This window comes from Diadema antillarum, unplaced genomic scaffold (assembly GCF_040938485.1).
Source record: "Diadema antillarum isolate AM-2024a unplaced genomic scaffold, OU_Dant_1.0 seq00001042_RagTag, whole genome shotgun sequence".
NCBI lineage: Eukaryota > Metazoa > Echinodermata > Echinoidea > Diadematoida > Diadematidae > Diadema > Diadema antillarum.
The window spans coordinates 1,024,366-1,049,434 of record NW_027271873.1 but is presented as its reverse complement, the minus strand read 5'-3'; the positions used below and the strand labels follow the sequence as shown (position 1 = coordinate 1,049,434).

Genomic DNA, 25,069 nt, shown 5'->3' with positions numbered 1-25,069 from the left:
AAAGATTGACAAATATCAATATATACAAACAAGTACACTGCATTTAGTACTATGATAGTGATGGTGCCGCGGTGTAGAGTCAAAAGAGTTTATCTTTCTTTAAAATTCCTTACATTTTCATAGTTTGATGTTGAGTTTTGCTCATTCGTGTTCTTTCGCTGTATGTGAGGTAATCTTGTCAACATACTAATGTGTATGCTTCAAGTGATAAAGCAAATGCTTGTAGTAAAGTCAGTTTCCGGATATATTCTTCCCACGGACACATTTCTGGTGGGCCCGTGAATCTGCGACTGTTCCAATATGGATTCCACTTCCCGTCCCGACTCCACACCGCGGCATCTTTAAAGATCATCATATATATATGTACATCCAAAGTTACAGTACTCGTACTTCTAATAATAAAAATGTGCCTTTAGTAAACTACCGAAGAAAATTCTAGATATACTTAGTGCGCTACGTGGCTAGAGAACCTAAAAGATTTTTAATAAAGTTCCTAGAAGCTAGTACGGAAGAGAGGAAGGTTGGTTGGCTTCTTTCTATCTTACAGTAGACCATCAAAGCTAATGATAGATTTCAGCAAACTGTTCATGAATAAGAGAGAGAAAGAAAGTTAATGGTACCTTGGAAAAAGAAAAAATCCCTCATTTCTATTACTTTTTGAAGTGGACCCTCCATCATTTTAGATTTTTCATTTTCACCCAAAAAGTCTAGTTTGTAATGGAGAGACTACAGATGACAAATACCTACTGAAAGAAATCATCCATTCACAGGTTTTTGCTTTTTACTTTATTTCGCGTTTGGAAGGGGGAGGGAGGGGAATGGACCATCCAAATCAGATCTGACTAAAAATTGTAATGTTGTACTAGTAGAGGGGTTCAACAGCCTGGCCTTAGAAAACGAGGCCCTGGGTTCTGTTTCGACATGAGGGAATGGATGGAACACCTCTGGTGGGAGATGATTTACTTCAGCCCTCTCTCCAAATACGGTTGGTTACATTATAATATACAGGCAAGCCTCTGTGATTCGGGAATTATAAACCCCGATAAGCCTCATATTGTCAGAAAAAAAAGAGTCAAAAATAATTCCAGGGGAATTTCAGGAATGGACAGTGTACTATCAAGTCGATATATATATGTGACTTCTGTTTTTTTTTTTCACTACTTTTGGCTAACTTCTGAAAAGGCAGTGGATTTCATACCTGAATACCATAATCTATCCGTCTTTGACTAGGCGACGAACTCTTCGATTCAACAAAATTTAGCCTACATCTCCTATTTACTCCGTCACCATTTGATCCTTTACAACGTATGATGCCAAAAATAGACACTCCAATAAATCATTTGTACTTTTTTTTTTCTCTTTCAATTTCTTCATGTGAAATGTATACACCCAGGTTCATATAAAAGATATACAGACAAAACCTCTCAAATTCTGACTTTGTTTCACAGAAAATTCCCCAAGAGTGAGTTAAGAAAGTTGACATAAGAGCGTTGCCATAGTAACCACTATCGTACTCAAGGGAACCAGTCTTAAATTTGAGAGAATTCATGTTTTTTTCTTCTTTTTTTCTCAGTGAAAAGAGGTATACCAAAAACAAGGCACAAACACTACTAATCAAAGGAAAGAGCACCATCTAACATCGATAAGACGCCATGCATACAAAACTTTGTACGTTCAGACGATCACATCTCACAAGAATGCACAAGTTTCACAGAAATATATGTATGTATGCGTACCGTAATAGAGAGATAAGCTCCCATCAAGATTACATTCATGATACACTCAAAATGCCGACAAGATTTATCTTACAGAGACGAGCGACTATGGTACATGATACGGACTCGCAGTGACAACGTTCGGCTCTCTTTCAAAATGCAAGCCTGCCCTCTCGGCAACAAAAGACGTCTGATCTATGTTACGACAAAACTAGAAGAATTCAACCGTTTCTCATCAAAAGTCTGCAATCCCCGACTAAGTCTTGTCTCAGAAACGAATCATGCTCAAAGACAGAATGTCCACTGCAACTCTCGTATCTTAACCCTCTCCGTGCCATTGAGTCAAATGTGCACAAATTTCAGACTCAAACTTATGGACAGGAAATTAACATGGCGTGCAAAGGGTGAATAAAGCCCAAAGAGAGATTTTTTGAGCTGAAATCCAAATTTTGCAAAGGCATTTATGGCCGCAGGCAAGCAAATGTGAGGAAACAATTCCTTAAAGATCAGATATACACGTATTCCAAAAGCTGCTAATACAGACATGAATAAATTGGGGTAGGTATCATGGATTGATCATGAGAATAATGTTCCCAGTTGAATTCTTTTTTTATAATCTCAAAATTTTCCCTCATTTGGCATCTTATAATATTATACACCTTAGAATGTCCAGAAATCTTTTGCAGCAATTTGTTTCCAGAACAATCCTGTAGCCTTATTTTCATGCATTTCCTCCTCATTAAACATTGTGAGAAATGAGAAGATTTGGATGCTATCTGTATTACCCAAGTCAGTACCAGTCTTTAAGAAATTTCTTATCCTTTATTCCCTTGACACTGCACAGCCATGTGACATTCCTCCACCATTTTTGTTTTGTTTTCTTTTTGTCTTATCTCACTATCCATCTATCTCCTCATTTCCTCATGCAAACTTAGTCTTGGTGTACAGACTTTTGATGGGTTATTTTGTAGACATCAAAAAGGGAAGCCAATGTTTACCACAACATAATATTCCCCCCTGTGGTCATCATAACATTTTGTCCCAATTTATGGTCAGTGCTCTCCTGCGATAAAGACTAGGGGTTTTGTGCAGGCAGATTCAAATCTCACGCTCCTTAATGTATTTATAACATGATCACATATTCTTGTGAGCATCAGTTGTAAAGTTCCCAAAGGTCTTGGTGTTTTCGTTTATTCTGATTACCAGGTATTAGATGTCGCGCACACACATGCAAGCTTATCTACATGTAAGTCCATCAGATCCAACTGAACCCTTGGTTTTCCTTTTTGAGAAAGCAATGTTCAAATGGGGACACGTTATGATGAGCACAGGAAAAGACATACATTGCTTGAACTGGCGGAGCGCCCTCAGTGTTGCCAATTTGATGGTGCCTAACTCTCTACTGACAAAGCAATGACATCATACATACTGTACATACCCAATATTACACTAGAATGCGTGGCATTACAATGGATCATAAATACAGACTAAGGTACAGTTGATTCAACAGCATCACACCTTTCTTTTTTTCCAGACGATAAACACAAATCGTGTAATATATACTATGACTATGATAATAAAGATGTAGTATATAACTTGAAAAATAAATCGCTTGTGTAAACCCAGATCACTTCTTTCAGTAGCAAATGTCTCCCAGCAAAAGAAAAAAATATGATATCATAATATGATTACCATGGTTGTGTACAGAGCATGACTTCCACAAAATAGGATGACAGAAATATTTCAAAGAAAAACCAAACAGCATGTAAAAGTGAACAATCCCGGTATATGAGGCCAAAATAACTTGAAATATCATTTTATACATGCCTAGATACAACAGTGTACTTGTTTTTTGTTTAATTTCTAGTATGCCCACATACTGTCACTGTGACAAGAAAAAACAACAGAAAGATAATAGTGACTAACTTCGAGAGGTGTTACGGTCTCGGGAATAAAAAAAAAAGTCATGCACGAGTCCTGAATGTACGGCTAATGCAGCCCGCTGCTTTTGTCGAGATTACTTAAGACTTTGAAGGGGAACAGCGTGGAAATCTTTCCGATTGAGAATACATTTTTATACAGCGTATCATACAGCTCTGCTCCGTACCGGCAGCATATCATAAATCTCTCAATGAAATCTAATGAACAAATGAGAAAAGGTATGATGAGTGACAGCTGTCAATCAGCCATTAATTTACTCAAGACTACAAACCAGGATCTTGGTGTAAAAAAAAACCAAAACAACAAACTTACACACGGAAAATGAGGTGGAATATATTTGAGTGTATCTCAGCTCTTTTTGAAATCAGCCATACACTGTAATCAGCCTGTGATGTAATAACGAAAGTGGACATTTCTTTCACAGTTCCAAGGTTAAGTCCTCAAGTAGATACAAGAACAAAATGACAAAACTGCTCCAAAGGAGCCATGTCAAACTACTGCTGACTTAATGCCCTCCTTTTCACTTGTTTTTTTTTTTCTACTCATCCTCATTTCTACACTGACAAAAAAAAAAGTTACATTAGAACAGCCTCATACTTTTTCCAAATTGTCATTTTCAGCAAATCCATCCAGCCTATTGTAAACTTAACTGCAGCAACCTCCACTTGTTAAAAGTCAGCGTAATTTGTTATCATATATGAAAAACTGTGAAATTTCACATTAATACATTCAGCCAAGGTTGTTTGTTCGTATGGTTTTGTGTGACATATGTAAAGGTGGTAAAAAATATACAGAAAGTAACAAGGCCATTAGAAGGTGCTTCTGAAATTGTTGGTATAAAAAAATTATCTGGAACCCTGGGTCTTACGATATATAACAGGATATCAAGTCTTGTCACAGAAATACTTAGAAAAGAATCGTGCTAAAGTAGTTTACTTCAACACACAATATCACAAGCAAAATCTAAAAAAAACATGGCAAATAAAAGGAGAAAGATGGATTACAGTCCCAGCAAGTAATTTGTGGAAAAAAACAACAACAATTGATCAACTTTCTGCCCTAAAATGTGAGTATATTTCTTAACACCCACATACTTTCCCCTGCAAACTAGGGCAAACATACTTGCTTGCCGCACAGAGTCACAGTCAACATATAGTTGCGCAGTTCCTGCGGAATCAACTCTACGCTCGGCTTGAATTTTAAGAGTACTGTGGTGAATGGAAATCATTGAAAGCTTGTTTTGCGCGCATTTTTCCGTCGATAACCTCCTTTCTTTTTCGCCACATCACAACGCATCGCGAACTTACTGGCCGTAACAAACGTACGTCAGTCACATGGACTGAACCAAGAAAGGAAAACACAAAATTCGTGCTCCAAAATATGTGAATGGTGCGTTGCTAACACATGAGAAAACAATAGTTTTTTATATGACTTCTTTTTTTTTCTGAGAAAAAAAATCAAATCACCACAAAACTCACAAAGCGATGTTTGGCATCCTAACAGAATCATACCTCCTTCTTGAGTTGTAAAATCCTACGGCCCTGCCCTAGCTGAAAAAGAAAACCCTTCATAAAGCCAACCTATGCCACGCCACTATATTACTCATGCAACACCCGGCAGAAAGTTGATCATTGTTTTGCGAAGATTCTCGTTGAGGAGACACAGTAATTTATGTTTATGTTTTTTTCCTGCCATGGTGTTTTTTTCTTGTTAGATATCTGTTTTCATATCTCAGTCGAGTCTTCGTGACCATTGACCCCACAGGAATCTAGTCGTCTTGTCCGACGTTCCTGCACAAACAGACAGCAAACACCATGCAGAAGAGCTGGAGAGGAGAAGAGGAGGAGAGGGAAAAAATGATATCGAAATATCAATGTTACAGCATCAGGGGTTAATCTTTCAATGCTGGTAGTGATGGACAGTTGTACAAATTTTCAAGAGTGAAATTTGAGGTTTTCTGTCTTCCCCTCATAAATCATAACCTGCCTGACAGAAGGGTCTTGGGCTTTCACGTTCAAAAACTTACAAAAAAAAATGATGATAATAATGTATGAAAGACCTTCCAAAACTCTGTTTAACTATACCACAAACCAACATATGATTTTGGGTCAAAATTTAATGCCAGGACCCCCATCAAAATCACCATCACCATCACTACCATCATCACTATCACCGTCACCGTCACCATCACCATCACCATCACCATCACCATCATCAAATCATCATCATCATCATCATCATCATACCAATCTTCATCACCATCACCATCACCACCTACACCACCATCACCATCACCATCACCATCACCATCACCATCACCATCACCATCACCATCACCATCACCATCACCATCACCATCACCATCACCATCACCATCACCATCACCATCACCATCACCATCACCATCACCATCACCATCACCATCACCATCACCATCACCATCACCATCATCACCACCACCATCATCACCATCACCATCATCATCACCATCACCATCATCACCATCATCACCATCACCATCACCATCACCATCATCACCACCACCATCATCACCATCACCATCATCATCACCATCACCATCATCATCATCACCATCACCATCACCATCATCACCACCATCACCATCACCATCACCATCTCCATCATCATCACCACCACCATCATCACCACCACCATCATCACCATCACCATCATCATCACCTTGATAACAGACAGGGTTATCCCTGCATGATAGTTACCTCTAAACAGGCCACACCAATGGCCGTGGCCCCGATGACAGTGGCGTACATTTCTAGTAGCTCTTTCAGGGGCGCCTCGCATCCCTGCAGAATTGAACAGTTTGAACATATGAATCACAGATTAGATTGGGAAAACACACGTTTAATATGAAGAAAGCAAAAAAAAAAAGTATTAAATATAAATAACATGATGGAAAGCTCAGTTACATGTGTATTGGTGTCTTAAAATCTTACACTAGATCATTCACCATGATCAAGTCGATTTGGGTTCATAATGCTGCTTGATCGCAGAAAATGCATACCATACATGACACATAATAAAAATGCGTGCAACAAAATGAAAACCCACACATCAAGGTTCAATCGATTGACCGAAATCCATACTTTTCAAACGTATCATTCTACTCATCCCACCCCCTTGTCTCTTGATTCTTTAATTTGTGTGGAAAAAAACAACAAAAACCTCACAGGTGGATTTCTTTTAAAAAACACCCCCCCCCCCCCCACACACACACACAGATTTTCAGAAGGGCTGCTTTGACAGTTCTGGCACTAAAAGGCACAGGATCCCCCCCACTCACCGATTTGGCGTTGCCGGAGTCATCCAAGCAGAATTCAGGCGGGTTCCTGGACAGGTACACATTGCCGGCATAATCCCCCACGCCTGACACTCCGCAGCAGTCCAGCTACAAAGAAAACATGGAGACAAGTGTGAGACACTTTGCATACATATGGGAAGAGAGAGAATTCCTGAGCAGCATTTGTTTTGCAGTGGTTCAAGTTGGGGATCTGTGGCATAGTGGATAAGGGTGCATTTATCTAATAATTTTCTGAGGCAGAACCATGATCCTAAATGCGTTTGAGGCATTTTTGGGGATGCAACTGTGTTTTTAAATGCAAAACGTAACTGTGTTTTTAAAATGTGTTTAGAAACACTTATGGCCCATTAATGACAACTGTTGATGCCACTGATGGCCGAGATCTATGGTTTTTACCATAGCCAAACAAAAAGTCCCTCGTGATTAGGGTTAAGATAAAGAGTGAAGGAGATCTAAGAGTGTGAGAAAAACCAAGCATAATTTTAGTATTATCGATCTTATTCATCTATTTCCTCTGGAGTTCAGAAGCCAGTTGTGAGACTACGAATGATCATCAATCCATAAAGTTGTATTTTCATACGCCACAAGACGTCTTTTCCTTCTTCTATATGCTGTGTCATACCTCGTTCTGAAGGGATATCCAGGCAACGGTCGCCAGTTCATTGGCGTAGTTGTCCACGTCGTTTGTGCCGTTACCCGTGTTGTTGAAGTTTGTTCCGAGGAAGTCCGTGGCCTCGGTCTTGATAAAGGTTTCGATCTCGGCGCTGTAGATGGCTGCCAGGATACCAGCTGCCAGCTGGGCGCAGAAGATCAGGAGCAGGAGCACAAAGTACTGCATGACAGGAGGAGAACAAAAAAAGAAATGGAAACAAAAGCAAATTAAACACTGAGATGGGTCGTCTTGGCAACGACATGAGCGACGCCCTCTCGGGGGGGGGGGGGGGGGGAGAGGGACAAGTAGAAAGATGTGTGGAAAGGATGGAGACTTGAACTGGATGGATGGAGAAAGGATGGATTGATGGATAGATTGCACTAATGAAGAGACGAATGGTTGGATGGTTGGATTACTGGATGGATGGATGGTTGGATGGATAGATGACTAGATTGATTGATGGATGGACAGATGGAAAGATAGATGGATGATGGATGTATGGATGGACTGATGGATTGACTGATGGATGGATGAATGGATAGCTGGATGAATGAATTAATGGATGTGTGGATGAATAGATGGATGAATGGATGGATGGATTATTGGATGGATGAATAGATTGAAGGATGGATGGACATATGGGTGGTTGGATGGATAAATGGGTAGATAAATAGATTCATAGATGGATGGATGACTAGATTGACTGATGGATAGAAAGATAGATGGATGCATGATGGATGGATGGTGGGTGGAGGGATGGATGGATGGATGGATGGGCTGATGGATGGATGGGTGGGTGGATGGATGGATGGACTGATGGATGGATGGATTAATGAATGGATGGACATATGGGTGGGTGGATGGATGATAAATGGGTAGATGGATAGATTGATAGATGGATCGATTGCCACTGATGGATGGATAGAAATATAGACGGATGATGGAGGGATGGATGGATGGAAGAACGGGTGGATTGAAGGATGTACATGTGGATGAATGTGTGAATGGATGAATAGATGGATGAATGGGTGGATGGATTGATGAATAGACTTGATAGATAAATGAATAGATTTAATTATTAGATGGATGGATGGATGGATTATTGGATGGATGCGTGGGTGGGTAAAATGTGGACAGCCAGTGTCATAAACTGAATGTGACCCGCACGCAGTCACACAAGGTTGATCAAGTCAATGTGTGAACGGATGGATAGATGGATGAATGGGTGGATGGATTGATGAATAGACTTGATAGATGAATAGATGGAATTATTGGATGGATGGATGGATGGATGGATGGGTAAAAGATAGACAGCCAGTATTAAAAACTGAATATGACCTGCAGTCACACAACAACGTAAGGCTGATCAAGTCAACATACATCCATGTCTTAATTTGGACATTTCCTATATATCAAAGGCTATGAGCTTTGTATTCCAGTAACATAAATTGTGTCATACTCTCATTTTACATGCCTGTCCAAACAGTCATCATCAAGCCACATACATCCTTAAATTTTGGAAAATTAGCTTGAAGAAAGGATGGAGTCAAGTCTGCAACAGATCAAACATTTCAAACAAAAAAAAAAGAGTTAAACAAAAATAAATAACTTGTTTCACATATACTGACAAGTTGGTAATTTCAAGACATTCTCAGGTTTAGATTCAAAATTTGGACAGATTTCAAATCTTCACGTAAGTCCTGTTTAAGCTGTCAATCATTTAAAAAAAGTCAAAATGTCTTGGATACACTGTTGCTAGAAGCAACACATGTCTTTGGATTAAAAAAAAATTGTCAAATTGTAAACATTCCAGAAGGAGAGATCCCAGTGTCCAGATGCATTCTGGGTAAGAGACTTACCACTCCCAGCATGCACTTGTTTTCACAGCAGGCGCCACCACAGCCAAAGCCAGAGACGATGATGACAAAGCATCCAGCAGCTATGGATGAGAGCGAAGTCCATTTACTAATTTACGAAATTATATTAATTCAGGGCGGAAATCTGATGAAAGTTGCCAAACATTGATTTTAAAACTTGAATCGAATTGAATTCTCTAAATTCATATCTTTTAAATGATGCATAATGATGATATTTACTTGTAAAGATGCTACAAAGATGATAAATGATGTAAGAAGAATACATTCTTCATTAACCACTTTTAAGCTACAGATGTCATCATCATAGAAGGTCAGGTCATTCTAAATTCTCAAGAAGCCTGCTTCAAATCTGAGATTATAAGAGATTCTCTCAAAATAGGGATTTGAGCTTCGGGTTCCATGAACTCCATTCCTGGTAACATGAAATTTGGTTCCTTCCAACCCCTCCCCCGCCGCCCCCCCCCCCCCCCCCCCCCCCCCCCACGAATGAGAAGAAACGGAGGTTGATTCTGTAAAACCAAAAAGTTTTGCATGCATGAAACTTTCAAAAATTTTGCTGGGAGCCAAGATTCGTGAAAGTAAAATGCACAAGAATGCACTGAATGCCTGAGGCCATTCACAAAAATTTTATTGCGGCGAAAAAACGCCGTCAGCTCCAATTCATAAAAGTTTCATGCCACAAAAAGTTTCTGGTTTTACAGTAACCAGATGCCCGACAACTCACCGATGATGACGTAGGCTCCAACGCGAAGGAGGTCACTCTGAAGGAGGTTGGCCACAGTCTCAATCTGGATCCAGTCGGTGAAACCCAGGGCCAAGAAGGTTCCTGTCACTATCAGTCCGATTCCACAGACCTGTAGGAGTAAGGACGGAGAGAGAGAGAGAGAAAGTGTAATTTTAAGCCTACAAGGGTCTCATGCCACTAACATTCCTCACTCTAAATCATGTCATTTCTGAAATGATGCATTTTTAATCATTAAGGATAAAAAAAACTTATACAGTATGCTATGCCCCAACAGTTGAAGAGGTAAATACACTAGTCGTACTAAATGACGTTTGAGATGCAAAACATTTCACACTCAACGTCACAGACCTTTCTTGGGATGGGTGTCTAGGGCAAATGTTCCTTTTTTATGATTGTGGGGGACAGATATAAAGGTAATAGAATGCTGAAAGACAGACATACATACATACATACATACACGGTATAAAAACTTTGCTCATGCTAGATATATGAAAAAAAAAGAAGAAGAGGAATTCCAGCATATCTGTCGCTGGGAAAACCCCAAAACAAACAAACAAACAGATTTTGGTTTGGCTGCTTGCAAAATCCAATGGTTGATTCCAAGTCGGTAGCATGATTTCTGGCGAAGATCAATGCACTTTCTTTTCATTTTCTTATTTTTTGTACCATATTTCCTGGTATGTGGTTCTAAAACCAGGTATATCACTCAATAAAGTTAAGGGATGCCAATTCATTTGTAAGTGCACTTCCAGAAAGAGTCCTATGGAAATTAACACTCCTACACTCTTCTATTGAAGTGAAACAATCATGAAGATGAACATATTGTCCCTGTGGAACTCAGATATCAGCCGACAGAAGTATAAAGTTGTATCTTGAAAGCTTGGCAGTTACAAAGAAACCAGGTGAATGTATTCCCCCAGTTTCAAAACACATTAGTTAGTCAAGTTTCCCTGTTTTTATCACTTTCAAGCTTTGAGAATATGCCAGCTAATCTTTCACAAGTGACTCAACTGTACACACACATTCACACACGAACACATGCATAAATGAGTAACTTGTGTAGTCTTAAATGACACAATCTCAGAGAACATCGCCACCAGGTGAAACAATTTATGGCAGCTTGGATCCATGTACTTCCTTGTTTTGCACCATTTGACACTATTGAGCCCAGGATGTTATCATCAACATTACTGCCAAGTTAAACAGCAAAAGTCCCATTAGTAATGCCAAAACATTGATGCACTTGACTTTATCTTTCATTTCCCTCTACCTGAAGTGGATATGCAACACATAATCTGGCATTACCTATGTAACTTTAGGGTTTGCCAAGAGGATTTATCGAAAAAGAAAGAAGAGATGATATCCAGGAAGGAAAGAGAACAGACATCGAGAGTGTCGCAAGTGGGTAGATTGGGGTGACACAACAAGGAAATGAAATGGAATTTGCTTGTAGAAAACATGCTAGCATTAATCAGTCAGGGCATGTATACATTAAGAATGTATTCACTTTGGTTTTTGTTTCATTTTTTTATAATTCCTAATTTTCACCAAAGATCAGACTTCAGAAAGATCTTAGGAGGCTGATGTGGAAACAAATAGCATTGAGAAGGAGATGATAGCCAACTGCCCACTTTTGCACTCATCACACAGATGGAAAAATGGAAGAAACAAGACGAAGAAGACTGGGAAAGTAAGGAGTCCAGTGAAGTTGAGGGTGCGAACAGGAGAACTAGATGGGAGAGATGAAAGATTAGAAGAATAAGGAAAGACAGAAGGTGGAGAAGAGGAGATGGGTGTAAAAGAAGATGGTACAGAGGAAAGGAAATGAAGGAAGAAAAAGGAGGACAAAAATTGGAGGACAAAAGAAGAAGAAATGACTGCAACTGATTGGCATATTGCCCTTCATCAACACATGTAAGCAACAATTATTCAGTGTTTTAGTAGCTGCCAAGATAAAAAAATCATGGGGCATATGTACTCAGGTTGGATTTGAATGAACTGTCTCCTATTTTACTCTAGAGACAGGTATCACATCCAGACAACTGAGATTCCGCCTGACAACCAGTGCTGGTTCTCATCCTTACAGCATGCAGCGGGTACTGCATATTTATACTCAAATTAATGAACTCATGTGTTGAGTTGTTTTTACTGCAACTGATCAACATTTTTCTGTCATGGCTACTACTGAAACACTGAATGATCAGTGCTTATTTACGTCAATCAGGGCAGTCTGTCAATCAGTTGCAATAAAAACAATTTGATGCAAGAATTAATTAATTTTGCAAAAAAACAACAACAATTTGATGCAAGAATTCATGAATTTGAGTAAGAAGACAGTGGAATAAAGAGAACAAAATGAGGCAAAAATAGAAGGGGGAGGAGGAGGATGAAGTGAAGGAAGAGGAGCAAGAGGAGCAAAGCAGGGGAAAGAGAGATGTGACAGAAGTAATGGGAGAAAAAGTGGTAGAATGGAGAAGGAGAAGAAGAAAAACTGGTCGGAGTCACACTTACAAAGATGAGAAGATTCAGGAACATCAAGATGAACTTGAGACAGTTATGTGCGCAGCCCTGCATGGTGGTAGCTTGGGTTGGGTCTCACCTCTGTAGAATCTGTGGAATTTCAAAATGTAAATCAAACAGTGGGTAAATGCAACAATTGACAGATGTATCAATGTGTAAGGCCCCCCCCCCCCCTTAGCCCCACCGTTGGTACGGGACTAAGCAAAAATTTGCAAGTGTGAAAAGCCCTATAGCATGTCACAACCCTTGGCAAGGCACCCTTGCATGAAATGAGAGAAGGTAGAGAATGGTGGAGTGTATGAGCTTGGAGAGACTAATGTTTGGAATATAAGGGTGCCCTAAAAGACACAGGTCACTAATGCATGAACTGTGATGTGCCATGTTTCCTATGATATGAACACACATAAATGGGAACAAACATGATGTGATGTTACATTTACAGGGGTCGCACTTAACTTTTTTTTTAACTACAATTTGTAGCCAGGCGGACTACTTAGAATCAATTTTGACACTGAAGCAATATTTTGGCTAGCCAGACGGACTAGTAACTTCAGAATTTTTCGATTTTTAGCTAGTCCGACGTGATTTTGGGTGGCCAATGGCCAGCGGACCATCGCCAATTTCGAACCCTGATTTAGCAATGCAATACACATTCACACAAACATTTTCACAAAAGCATATCTGTACAAGTATGTTGGAACACTATTGATGCATGGGTGGGCCCTACTCAGCTTTTGAACACACTCTTTCTAGCATTATGCCAATCTGTATATCCCATCAAACCAGCTTGATACTGCATTCAATATGGCCATGGCCTAAAAAGAATCCTACATACAGTGTAATTTCATTTCAGTTCAATGGAAGGGGGATAAGAGGGGAGGGGGGTGCTCAGAAACTTGCGAGAAGCTCGCAAAATATTCGACATAAAGTATGTTTCCAGGACAAGTATGCCGCTTGCTATTAGTAATAATTGAGAAAGTGTACAGGGCATGTCTGCCATCTCCAAGGAACATATAGTACACTTGTGACGCAACATTTTCTCTCTCCCAGAACAGCCCGGACTCACAAGGAGGCGGTAAAGCTGGGTTCATTTTTCATGTATGAAATAAACTCCGCCTCACACAGTGGTGCATATCAGAGTGTGCAGATTTCCCTGGTGACAAAGTGATGGCTGGGTTGGTGGGGGTGAGGCAGAGGGAGATTCCTGTCGTTGAACGGAGCATAGACAATCGAGTATGAATTTTGAAAAGCCTAGTACACTAGTGAGGGATACATATATATGGTTCATTTTCCACAGACAAACAGGAGAGCAGTTTTTCAAATTGCTTTTCATGTTACCAAATCTTGGACTTTAACAAAAAAGGCTCTGTACAATTCTCTTTCTCAAAACTGCATAGTTCTTATTTCATTTCAGCTCTATTACTTGGCTAGGTACTGTAAAGCATAATATTTGTGCGGCATGAAATTTTTGCGATTGGCAGCCGATGACCTTGCACGTGGCATTGAATTTGCAAAGTGCCTCTGCCACTCAATGCATATAGTGTAGACAAGAACTCTCACATCTATGCATTTTAATTCTGCATATCTTGGCTCTCGCGAACATCATGCAATTAAAATGCATGCGAACATTCCTCGTTTGACAGTATTCGCCATACACTGTCACCAGCCACTGATAAACTGCTCTGGTGTTTGTGAAATAATTTAACTTTCAGCTTTCAAATGATATGCAACTTTATACAGGCCTACTCACTTCATTTCCAAAGGCCCACAAGAGTATTGATCACGCAGCAGACCATGGCTGACACAATATATGGCTGACACAAGATTGCATGGACCATGGTACACTTGTGTATTGGGGGGGGGGGGGGTCCCAGGGAGTCCAGCTGAGAATTCTAGGGTGCACTCTAAAAAGTTGTGGGGCTGTGCAGGTCTGTAAAATTTCCTTACTTTCCATTCCAGCCAGAAAGAGGGTGGGGAGAAGGGCTCTAGCTCCCCACCTCCCACCCATATGAACAGATGTAGAGAAGGAATGTCATGGTGGGCGTGAGCCAGACATACCTCTCAAGCCTACAAGATTGTTGTTGTGTGTACACATGTCTGGCAAGCATGACCTCTTTAGGGCGGGGTCAATTGTGAAAAAAATAAAACAAATAGTCTTCTAATAGCATCAATCACTCACATTAGACAATCATGGACTCAATAGACATGTAAATGTAATGAATCAGAGATATATTCAAGGCATCCGACCTACGGCAAAACACAACAAAAACAACTTACAAACATGCACAGTAGAAAATGATACATTCTGAAAGTATTGGGCAATTCGGTTCAGAAAATGCAAAATTGCTTATTTTAGACAAGCAAAATAAGTCTTTTGGGGAAATAAAATATGATCAAGAAAGCAATATTTTTTTCACTTTGTAGAAACAGCAAAACCATATCTTAAGCTGATAGGCCTAAGTGGTTAGAATAACTGGTTTTAAATAGCAGTTCTGCACACTGTAAATCAATCTGAGAATCTGATAGGAAAGCTTGTCATCACCCAATTTCAACTTTCAAGGTGTGATTTATTGACAATCTGTCATGTTGTCTGCTGACAGGTTTGCCGACTAGATATTTGCATCACACTTGTTCAAACAAATCCTTATATATTAATTAAATACCATTTGCATGATCGATTTTGCTAAAATTTAAGTCTAGCAAAGCTACATAATTATACTACCTTATTTTAAAAGCGTATCGATTGTTTATGGGATATTTATGTTTTTGTACAGGGTACTAGCGATGAAAATGCATGCATCAAACTCATTATCAAAAATGCAGACTGAGGCAGTCATAGTGGTAGTGTATACATGCATTACATGCAGATTGGCATGCCTGTAGGCCTACAGTGTATGTGGGACTACACGAAAACACTACTGTACTCATACAATGGCAGCCAGTGTGGGTCACGCCTTGCTTCAACGAGCAGGGATATGGCACACAATAAAAATAGTTCACTGTCAAGGAGTGGCAATTCGAGGTTACATTTCTCCAACATTTTTTATCTTGTTGAAAGAGTGTTGGCATTAGATTGCCTACCTATCTTTTTCTTCTTTTTGGGGGGAGGGGGAGGGGAGAGACTCTAGCTATGACAAGTCCTGTAGTCGATCTCTATCAACAAGCACCTCTCCATAAAATACAGGAGTGAACAGAGACGCAAGTCTCCTGCTTTGAGGCCATTTTTTATATTTATACATGTTAATGGGGTTAAAAAAGGAGTATGCATGCATAAGGTGTCTGCATAGTGTATGTGTGTGTGTGTTTCTGTCTATTACTCTCTCTGTGGTGAACTAGCTCTATAATGCAGGAAACCGAAGGAGATTCAAAAGGCAGGGAAGAACTTGGTATATGCAGGGAGATGTGAGTTAAAGTCCTATCTCCCTGGTATATGTTACCTTTCAGGCCAGTTCATCCATTCACCCACTACATACCCTACCCCCTCTCCCCCCCCCCCCCCCCCTTGGATACCGCCCGCCCCCCCGTCCACGGTGGTCACTGCCTTCTCCATCACAGACCGCCTCATTAATAGGATGATTCCTGTTTGCATGATCATTACAGGGCCATCAACATACTCATTACCCCCTTCTCCCTCCCCCCCCCCCCCCATGACTTCTGCAGAGCTTGGTCCTCAGGGAGGAGAATTATGTATCATCCTCATCCTTGGTAGCCATACACACACAGAGTAATAATGGGCAGTGCATCGGCTATGTGTGCATGTATTGGTTCCAAGACATCTGCCCATGCGACAATTGCTCCAATTATATCTGCACACTATGCCAAACATAAATTGAAGAGTTTGTTTGCAAAAACCGATAAGTCCATTTTTCAAGATTTTGAAGTACGGTCTCTGTCATAAAGTACAAAATAATCCCTTTTAAATGATATATTGGTCACTACATATAAAGGTACATTTTTGAAGTTATGGTCTAAAGAAGCAAGAAATTTTTCATTATTCTCTTTATTTTTCTTAATCGCAAATATCTCCATTTGGCAAATATGGACTTACCGGTTTTTGCAAACAAACTCTTCAATTCTACCCACAAACATAACCATACTACCGTAATCCTAATCCTCACATCAAAGTAAGCCAAAAACCCTATCATAACCTTAACCTTATCACAACCGTAACCCTATCCCTTTAAGTCCTTGGAGAAAAACAAGACCGCAGCAATTGTTGCAGGAGCAAATGTTGTGTCACCGTTCGTATCATGCCCCTTTAATTTCACCTCCCTGGAAAAGAAAAGGCGTGGCAAATCGGGGCAGGGGGCCTTTCAGCGAGACAAAACAACAGCCACATTTAGGTCAACAAAAGCGGTACTACACGGGCAGGCGCATGTTTGATTTGCACAGCTTGTATTCTGTCACCATAGATTAGTCTAGAGGAACAATGCATCTATCCAACTACTTGTCAACCTCTTGGCACATGAAGCATGTCTTGCATAAATTTGCAGACATGGCTTCATCTACTGGATGGAATACATGAATATTGTCACATACTATTTGCTCAACATCACACATACATGTAGAAGAAAAGCAATAACATAAAAGTTGACTAGTTTGACATTCTAAAATTTAAAATGCAGTCATTTACATGTAGCTGTGGGGGCATGATGGGTACCATATCTTGGATCAGATCTCGCAACAGAGGCTGAAATTGGTTTGAATGTAGCTTCAAGGCAAAAGACACACATTCATTACAAAAAGTGCGGTGACATCCTCCATAGGAAACAAGCGTTTTTAAATGCACCGCGCAGAGCGCACAATCAGGTATAGGACATTTACACGGACTCTCGACTTTACCAACTCATACCTCCCAGAATATGTCTTTTTGCTTCAATGCACCTGGTTTTTATGAAAATCTAGATTTCAAGCTTGCTCTACATACCGTCGTGCGCATGGCAGATTGTCGTTACAGTGTGGGAGTGCGCATGGCAGATTGTCGTTACAGAGTGGGAGTGCGCATGGCAGATTGTCGTTAGGGTGTGGGAGTGCGCATAGGGTTAACAACATTCTGCCATGCGCACGGAAGTGCGCTAACAACAATCTGCCATGCGCATGACAATACCTCATTTGTAAAGTTTTGTGGAAAATTTTACATCGGTACCTTTCAAGTTGAAAATTGGGTGTCATTTCTCACTCAAATGCAATCAGCTCTACGACAACACGCAATTTTACATTGATGGCACGCTGTGCCAACTGTGAGCCTGAAGGCCAATTTGAGAGGGTTATTCTACTGCCATAACTGTTGTATTTGTAAAATGCACCTGCCTAGTAAGTTGCAGCAAATACTCACGTGTATTCATACTGAGTTTGGAGGAATTTCGTGAAACTTCACCATCGGTACCTTTGCAATATTCATAAACCATGTCAGTTTAGTCCCGAGTGAATAACTCACCAATATGTTCATACACTAAAGCAAATGCGCGTCCCTGCGTGCTTCTCACTTGAATACCCTATGCTGATTGGCTAAATGTCATTGGCCTTACGAGGTCGCATCAGGTCAACGCGTGATCGTGACGTAGCGCGTATTACTGCAAATTTGTGACGTGACAATAGGTGCGCGCGTCTTTATGACTATTTAGATTTCATTAACACATTCGCTCAACGTAGCATTTGCAGCGCGTGATTGCATAGATCATGCATATGTATTATTTTTTAACGCTCAACGCACTGTGATAGGTGGTATGCAAATGACGGATCTACGTCATAGCTCATTATCTGTTTGTCACCATTCGCGTGTAGACTTTTTGTAATGTTTTATACAAAGAAAAATATGTATCAAAAATGTTTGTTCGTTTTTACATTACAAAAGAATCATATATTATGTGTCAAACATCGTTAGGAATAAAGTGTACAATCTTACTCTGTGAACATACTTTTCACAATCTGAGATCACTCTCATTTTTCTTGCTGTCATTGTTTGGTTTAGTTACCTTGTTTTAGTTCTAACTTTTATGCGCAAACAAAGGTTGATTTCATAGTCCCAAATACCCAAAACTGTGCTGGTAGTATAAAGGGAACATGACTATTAGCATGCACTCACGTGTCAACTATAACATTTTTAGTGGCAGTCCAATGAAAATCAATGGGGATTGCATAGTTATAATCATGTCAACCCCAGCAATGCTCCATCTTATTTTGCTGTTTTAATTAAGATGTCACCCTCTTTCAATCTGTATGGACCAGTCTGTAATTATTTTGAATACTTTGGCATATTCTATCCTCCAATTGGGGGCATTAATTCACCTTACAACATAGTATCCAACTGCAGTACTTGTTTCTAATATGCTGTGAATGAGCCAGTACTACAGAAAACTGGAATCATCAGGTTTGATTGTTTTTGTTTTGTCTTTCTGTAACACCAAGCATCTTCGCTTGGACTGCCAGAAACACTGCATATATATACAATGTGGTATGTTAACAACAGGGCTGATGTGTGGTACAGAAATAACCTTATAGTTATACAGAGTATATCATCTTGTGCTTACTTTTTTTTTTCTTTACATATTTCATGCACTGCAAAGACTATCAACATAGATTCCTCATCCTCTTTTCCCTCAATAGAACAGTTTAGAATCTCTTTAAAACTGCTACATGAACAATCAATCCAGAAAATTGGGGCATATTTATTCACCACAGAGCAGATTTTTGAATACCATGTTATATCAGGCACTCTTCCATCTCCCTGGTTTTATCATAAACACAACTATCGACATTCAAGTATAGAAACAAAGATGATATGACCTTTTACAAGCAATATTGTATGGCTGCGTCAAGAAAAAATCCTTCCCCTTCCCCCTCCCCCATACAGACAATGAGAAAACAACAGGCCAGGCAACGGTTTCCTTGTGCATGCTTTCATCGTTGCCATGGAGACGAGAGATATGAGATGGAGTCAATGGCCCGGGAAGGGCGCACAAAGGCAGTTGACTGCCGAGTGAAGCCATAAGCTTGGTGATGCGGCTATCGATTGATTCAGGGGCTATACACACGCTACCTTGTGCTATTACGCTGCAAAGACATAGGGCTCTGTATACCTGCATGCACATCATACACAGAGTTTATGAGATGTGCCTTGCTAATACCATGTAGCAATATAATACCCAAGATCAATATGGTTGCTCAGATGAACACATGAGCACACACACAGAAAAAAAAACAAAAACTTTCACATCTATTCCGCAGACAAAGTTTGATATGTATAACAGTTGTTCAGCTCTAATCTAGAAGCTAAGAATGGGCAGTTTATCATTAGATGTTCCCACTCATTAAAAAAAAAAGGAAAATGAGAATCATAAAATCTAGCATTCATATGTTGAACTTTTTCTCAATTTAAGTAGGAAGAGACACAAGGAATAAAACCACAGAAAAAGTGTCTAACAATCTTATTAATTAAAGGGAACACAAACCCAGAGAGCAATGCAGATTGAGTGAAAGCAGCAACATCAGTAGAACACATCAGTGAAAGTTTGAGGAAAATCGGACGATTGAAGCAAAAGTTATGAATTTTTAAAGTTTTGATGTTGGAACTGCTAAAATATGAGGAGATATCAGTATTTTTCTCAATAAATCATAACTGTAGACAGTTTAGTCTGGAAACACTTTTATTATAACTATTGTTCACATTTTGTGTATTTAGCAATACTTAGCATCGATTATAAGGATTCAAATATGTACAGTGGTTGTTTCTATCCCTAACTAACATTTTAAAACTCTGAAAGCACTAATGCTGGATTTTCATTTCATCTGCAAATGGTAATTTATGCCTTTAACCCTCTGTGCAATATATCTGCCAGGTAAAATAATATTTGCTATACATTATAGTATAGCAAATATAAGTGCACAAGAATTATATCATTAATTACATTTTATATGTTCATCTTTCAGGCAATAACTCAACAGTAAACAAAAAGCCTAAATTTGTCAATAAAACTTGTGTATAATTTGGTCACCTGTCCAAAGAGTGTGTCATATTTCTATACTATTCACATTTCTCTGAAAAACAAACAAACAAAAACAAAACATGACAAGACACAATTACAAAACTTTTCTTTTCTATCTCTCTTCATCTGTAATCATCATACAGAGGAAATAATGAAGAGATAAACAGGGAAAAAGGCCCGTGACAAATTCCATTTGCATCAGAGCTCTCTGGAATGAAAACTACTCATTTGTAACAATCCCATCTGATTATATCATATGGCTATTCATTATGGAGGGGTTTTCAAGGGACGAAAGAATTCATATTCTAAACATATTTAGGAACACGTGTCACGCTAATCAAACTTGATTTACACATCTCCCACACACATTCCTCGTCTCGCATTTGACCAATATGGGTCGCATGAGAGAGGAGGGTTGTTGGTTTTTTTTTTTTTTTGTTTTTTTTTTTGGTCTGATTCTGGGTGCATGTTGGTAGTCTGAAAGGTTCCACCTCTAAATCACAATTTAAGAAGAGGAGGGGGAGGAGGAGCCTATCTCCACAGAGTGTTCATTTACACCAAGGTATAATGCACACTCTTCAAGTCTTGCGTTTTGGCACATTGAGCGTTAGCCTGTTTGACTAACAGGTCCGCTGGTTTGTGTCACAGCTGCCATACAGTGAATGTTATTCACATTATTCATGGACAGCAAAAGGAATTCTTTCAGGCTCTGATTCCCAATTTATACAGTGCATTTAGAGCACTCCTGGGCTAAACTGTGTGTATACATGGGGTAGCTCTATCAAAAAAAAAAAAGAAAACAAAAAGAAGAATCCATTTAAACAGCAAGACAACAAAACTACAAATTCGGAAGTCTGAAGTCCCTGAAAGTCATATGGAAAATCACTGCAATTAGAACTGATTTAAAACAAAAAGAGAATTTAAAACTGTAGTAACAATATCTGGTGAAAATATGATTCACCTAAATAGTCTTAAAAAAAAATAATAATGCTAATGGTTGCCTGTCCTCATGTGTAGTCTTAACTCAAGATTCACCAGACCTTGTAATTCTCTATCTAGCTACCACATTTTAATACAAAGCTCATTTAATCCCAACAGCAGCATGCATCCCTCCAAACTTCCAGAACTGATCTGCATAAAGTCGTATCATCAGGCCTGCCAACACTGGCACTGTCAAAATCGGGTACGTTTTGAAGACCCAAATATCAAGGGGACTCTTGAGTGTTGCATCCATCTCAAAGAGGTAGCACTAATTCCAAATTGAGGGAGACTTTTATATCAACTTTGTTACAAAATAGTGAAATTTTCAATAGGCCTCCTACAAATTTTGGAAAACTTGGTAGATATGCTGTACATAAAATGTGTATCCCCTACAGGTTTATATATCCTGGACACTGGACATACAATGTACCCAAGGTACACTGTAGCTACAAGTTGAATGCAGTCTGTATACTTAAGGCTAAGTGCATGTGAATGTGTCTGCAGTCTGCTTGAAATGTCAGTTGTCATGGTAACACAGTGTTGGCGCATCTTCTTTTCTTCCGCTTCAATTCTTGTCCCAGTTTCTATCACTCATTTTGTGTGTGTGTGTGTGTGTGTGTTTATTTGTGTGTGTTTGTGTATGAATTACTAAGTAAATGTCACCACCACAGAAAAACCGAGTTCATTGTTTATTTGTGTGTGTTTGTGTATGAATTGCTAAGTAAATGTCACCACCACAGAAAAACCGAGTTCAATGCATGCGCTATGTACCCAGTATACGATGATGTCCTTTGTGCATTTAGATGTCTGCATGAAGGCCGTCTTCCTGTGTTGCGTGCAAAGTGTGAGCATGAGTGTCTCCGTGCTAAGATGCGTTTAGTCAGGATAATGCTGTCTGTTGCCATAGCGATGCAGAATATAGCTCTTATGCCTCTACTCACTCCTTTCCCCCCCCCCCCTTTTTTTTTCCACCAATCAAGATGTTTTGACTGAAGTGAAATATTGCATGGATGCTCTTCTGTATTAATTCTCCTGAAAACATGCACTGTATTCTTTTGATCAGCTCTGACAAAAAGACTACTTGAAACAGGCAGTTGCCAATGGCAACGAGGTTGTAAGAGGGCATCTATTTCTGGTGGCGGATAATGATATGTTTGTAGAATGATTTGAGTATTACCATGTAGTGAAGAGCACAATGTTAAATAAATCATCATGGTTATTATCCTTAAAATAAGTGGTAGTATTACTTATGAGCAATCATTATCATTACACCCACTACTACTACTTCTACTACTGCTACCATACTTTTACTATTTTTATCATCATCATGATTTGTGGTATCTAAATCACTATTCATCTCCAATATACTTAATGCATTGAATGCATTACCATTTTTGTCAAAACTGTAAACATGGTTAGTGACCAATATTTCTTATCATTTTCTTATCAGGTTGTTCTAAGCAATGTTAGGGGATCATTATTTGAAGGGTTTGTTTGCAAAAACCGATAAGTCCATATTTGCCAAATGGAGATATTTGCGATTAAAAGTCAAGAAAAATATAGTAAGCAAATAATCAACGTTGGTGAAGGTGATGGGACAAACTATCACTTCCGAGGCGATCTGGATGTAGCTATCTTTCCGAAGCGCAGCTGAGGAAAGATAGCGTACACATTCAGAGCGCCGAGGAAGTGATAGCTTGTCTCATTGCCTGAAACTAAAAGTTGATGATTTGCTTTATATATTCCACATTTAAGGTCCTAGAAATTCCCATTTTATTCCACATCTGAAACCATTTTAGCTGTCTTTAGGTATCCTTAGGGCTTAGGCTACGTGTGCGCGTAGATGACAAAGCAATGAATTTGCTGCGTGCACCGCGCGGCACCGAAGTGAAAGTGCGTTGCACTGTGTACTATCAAGTGACCTAGGTCACATGATAGTCCACAGTGCAACGCACTTTTATTTCGCGCGTACTCATCTTGCGTTAGGACTGTGTGGACTGTGTGGAGATCAGCGAAACAAAAGGGACTATCAACATAGAGTGTAATAAACTTTTCTTCTCAGATGTTGTGATGGGCAAAACTACGCTTCATCACGTGATCAGCTCTGGACCAATCCTATTGCAACATTCTTAGTATGTGGAATATAAAGAATAATAAAAAAATTTTTGCTTCTTTTGACCATAACTTCAAAAATGTACCTTTATATGTAGTGACCAATATATCATTTAAAAGGTATTATTTTGTACTTTATGACAGAGACTGTACTTAAAAATCCTCAAAAATGGACTTATCGGTTTTTGCAAACAAACTCTTCATTTTTTGAAGCCTCAATATCTGGAAGACTGAAAAATACTGAAATCTGAGAACTGATGTTGGATAACTTTCATCGCAGGTTTTCATGGTATGCCATACATATGCCCTATACATCTCAGAGAGAATTACGGTATGAATACAGATGATGTTTTCTAGGGACTGTGTCCTGCGCTTCCAAAAGAGCAGATATGTGCCGTGAAGAATCGCTTACTGGGGCAAACCCCTCGCAGTCTGAAATCAACTCCAGCAGAGAAATGATGACGGTAAAACCGCAAGACTCCGGATCATCGGAGGAGGAGGCGATGTCTCTCTCTCGGGCGCTCAGGTGTGAAAGAGATCACACCATCACTGCCTCGCCTGTCTCCTCCGCCACGCATCCCCGCTTTATCCATCATCCTCAATTTGCTTCTCTCCTTTTCTCTTTCTCTTCAACATCTATCTATCCCTCTATCTTTCTATCTATCCATCTCTACCCACAAAACGAGTGAATGGTATCTTGCGACGCAACACGCACGAAGGTGTGTTTATCCACTCCTGGCACCCTGCTCTCTACAATGAACAATGGGCCTGTTCGCACATTGATAACAGTCACCCGTCGCCTTAATCCAGTCAAGTTTACTAACAGTAGGTGCTGTGGAAGCCATGGCTGAATGGATGCCTCGTTCACATTTTCCAAACATTCTCAAAACATTCTCCCTCCAGACTTTTATTCACTTTTCATTTGTTCGGAATGGAATGTGTTTGGAATGTTTTAAATGTCGCAAGTTTTTTTAGTTCACCACACTTGACAAATATCTACGTATATCTGGTGGTATGTAACTCTTTAATTCTAATTACATTCACAAATGCAATGCTAAAAAATTCAGGGACTCCCTTATCAAGTACGGTACCTGCTTTGTTCTAACTGGTCACAAAAAGTTTTGAAGGGGAGAAAATAACAATGGTAGAAAACAAAAGGATACATTTACAGGGGTATATTTTGTGATATGAGAAAGAAATGGGA

General features: G+C 39.5%; 1 protein-coding gene across 1 annotated transcript in view; it reads right to left on the bottom strand.

Moving 5' to 3' along the window:
• Positions 1–2,968: 2,968 nt before the first annotated feature.
• LOC139743030 (tetraspanin-18B-like) overlaps positions 2,969–25,069 on the bottom strand; it is a 64,396-nt gene continuing 42,295 nt past the window's right edge. The window contains exons 3-9 of the mRNA XM_071653534.1: positions 12,779–12,877; positions 10,247–10,376; positions 9,505–9,584; positions 7,616–7,825; positions 6,976–7,080; positions 6,395–6,478; positions 2,969–5,481 (exon numbers count right to left, since the gene is read on the bottom strand). Coding sequence (XP_071509635.1) covers positions 5,425–5,481; positions 6,395–6,478; positions 6,976–7,080; positions 7,616–7,825; positions 9,505–9,584; positions 10,247–10,376; positions 12,779–12,841 — 729 coding nt within the window. The 5' untranslated portion in view covers positions 12,842–12,877 and the 3' untranslated portion in view covers positions 2,969–5,424. The remainder of the gene's footprint in view (positions 5,482–6,394; positions 6,479–6,975; positions 7,081–7,615; positions 7,826–9,504; positions 9,585–10,246; positions 10,377–12,778; positions 12,878–25,069) is intronic.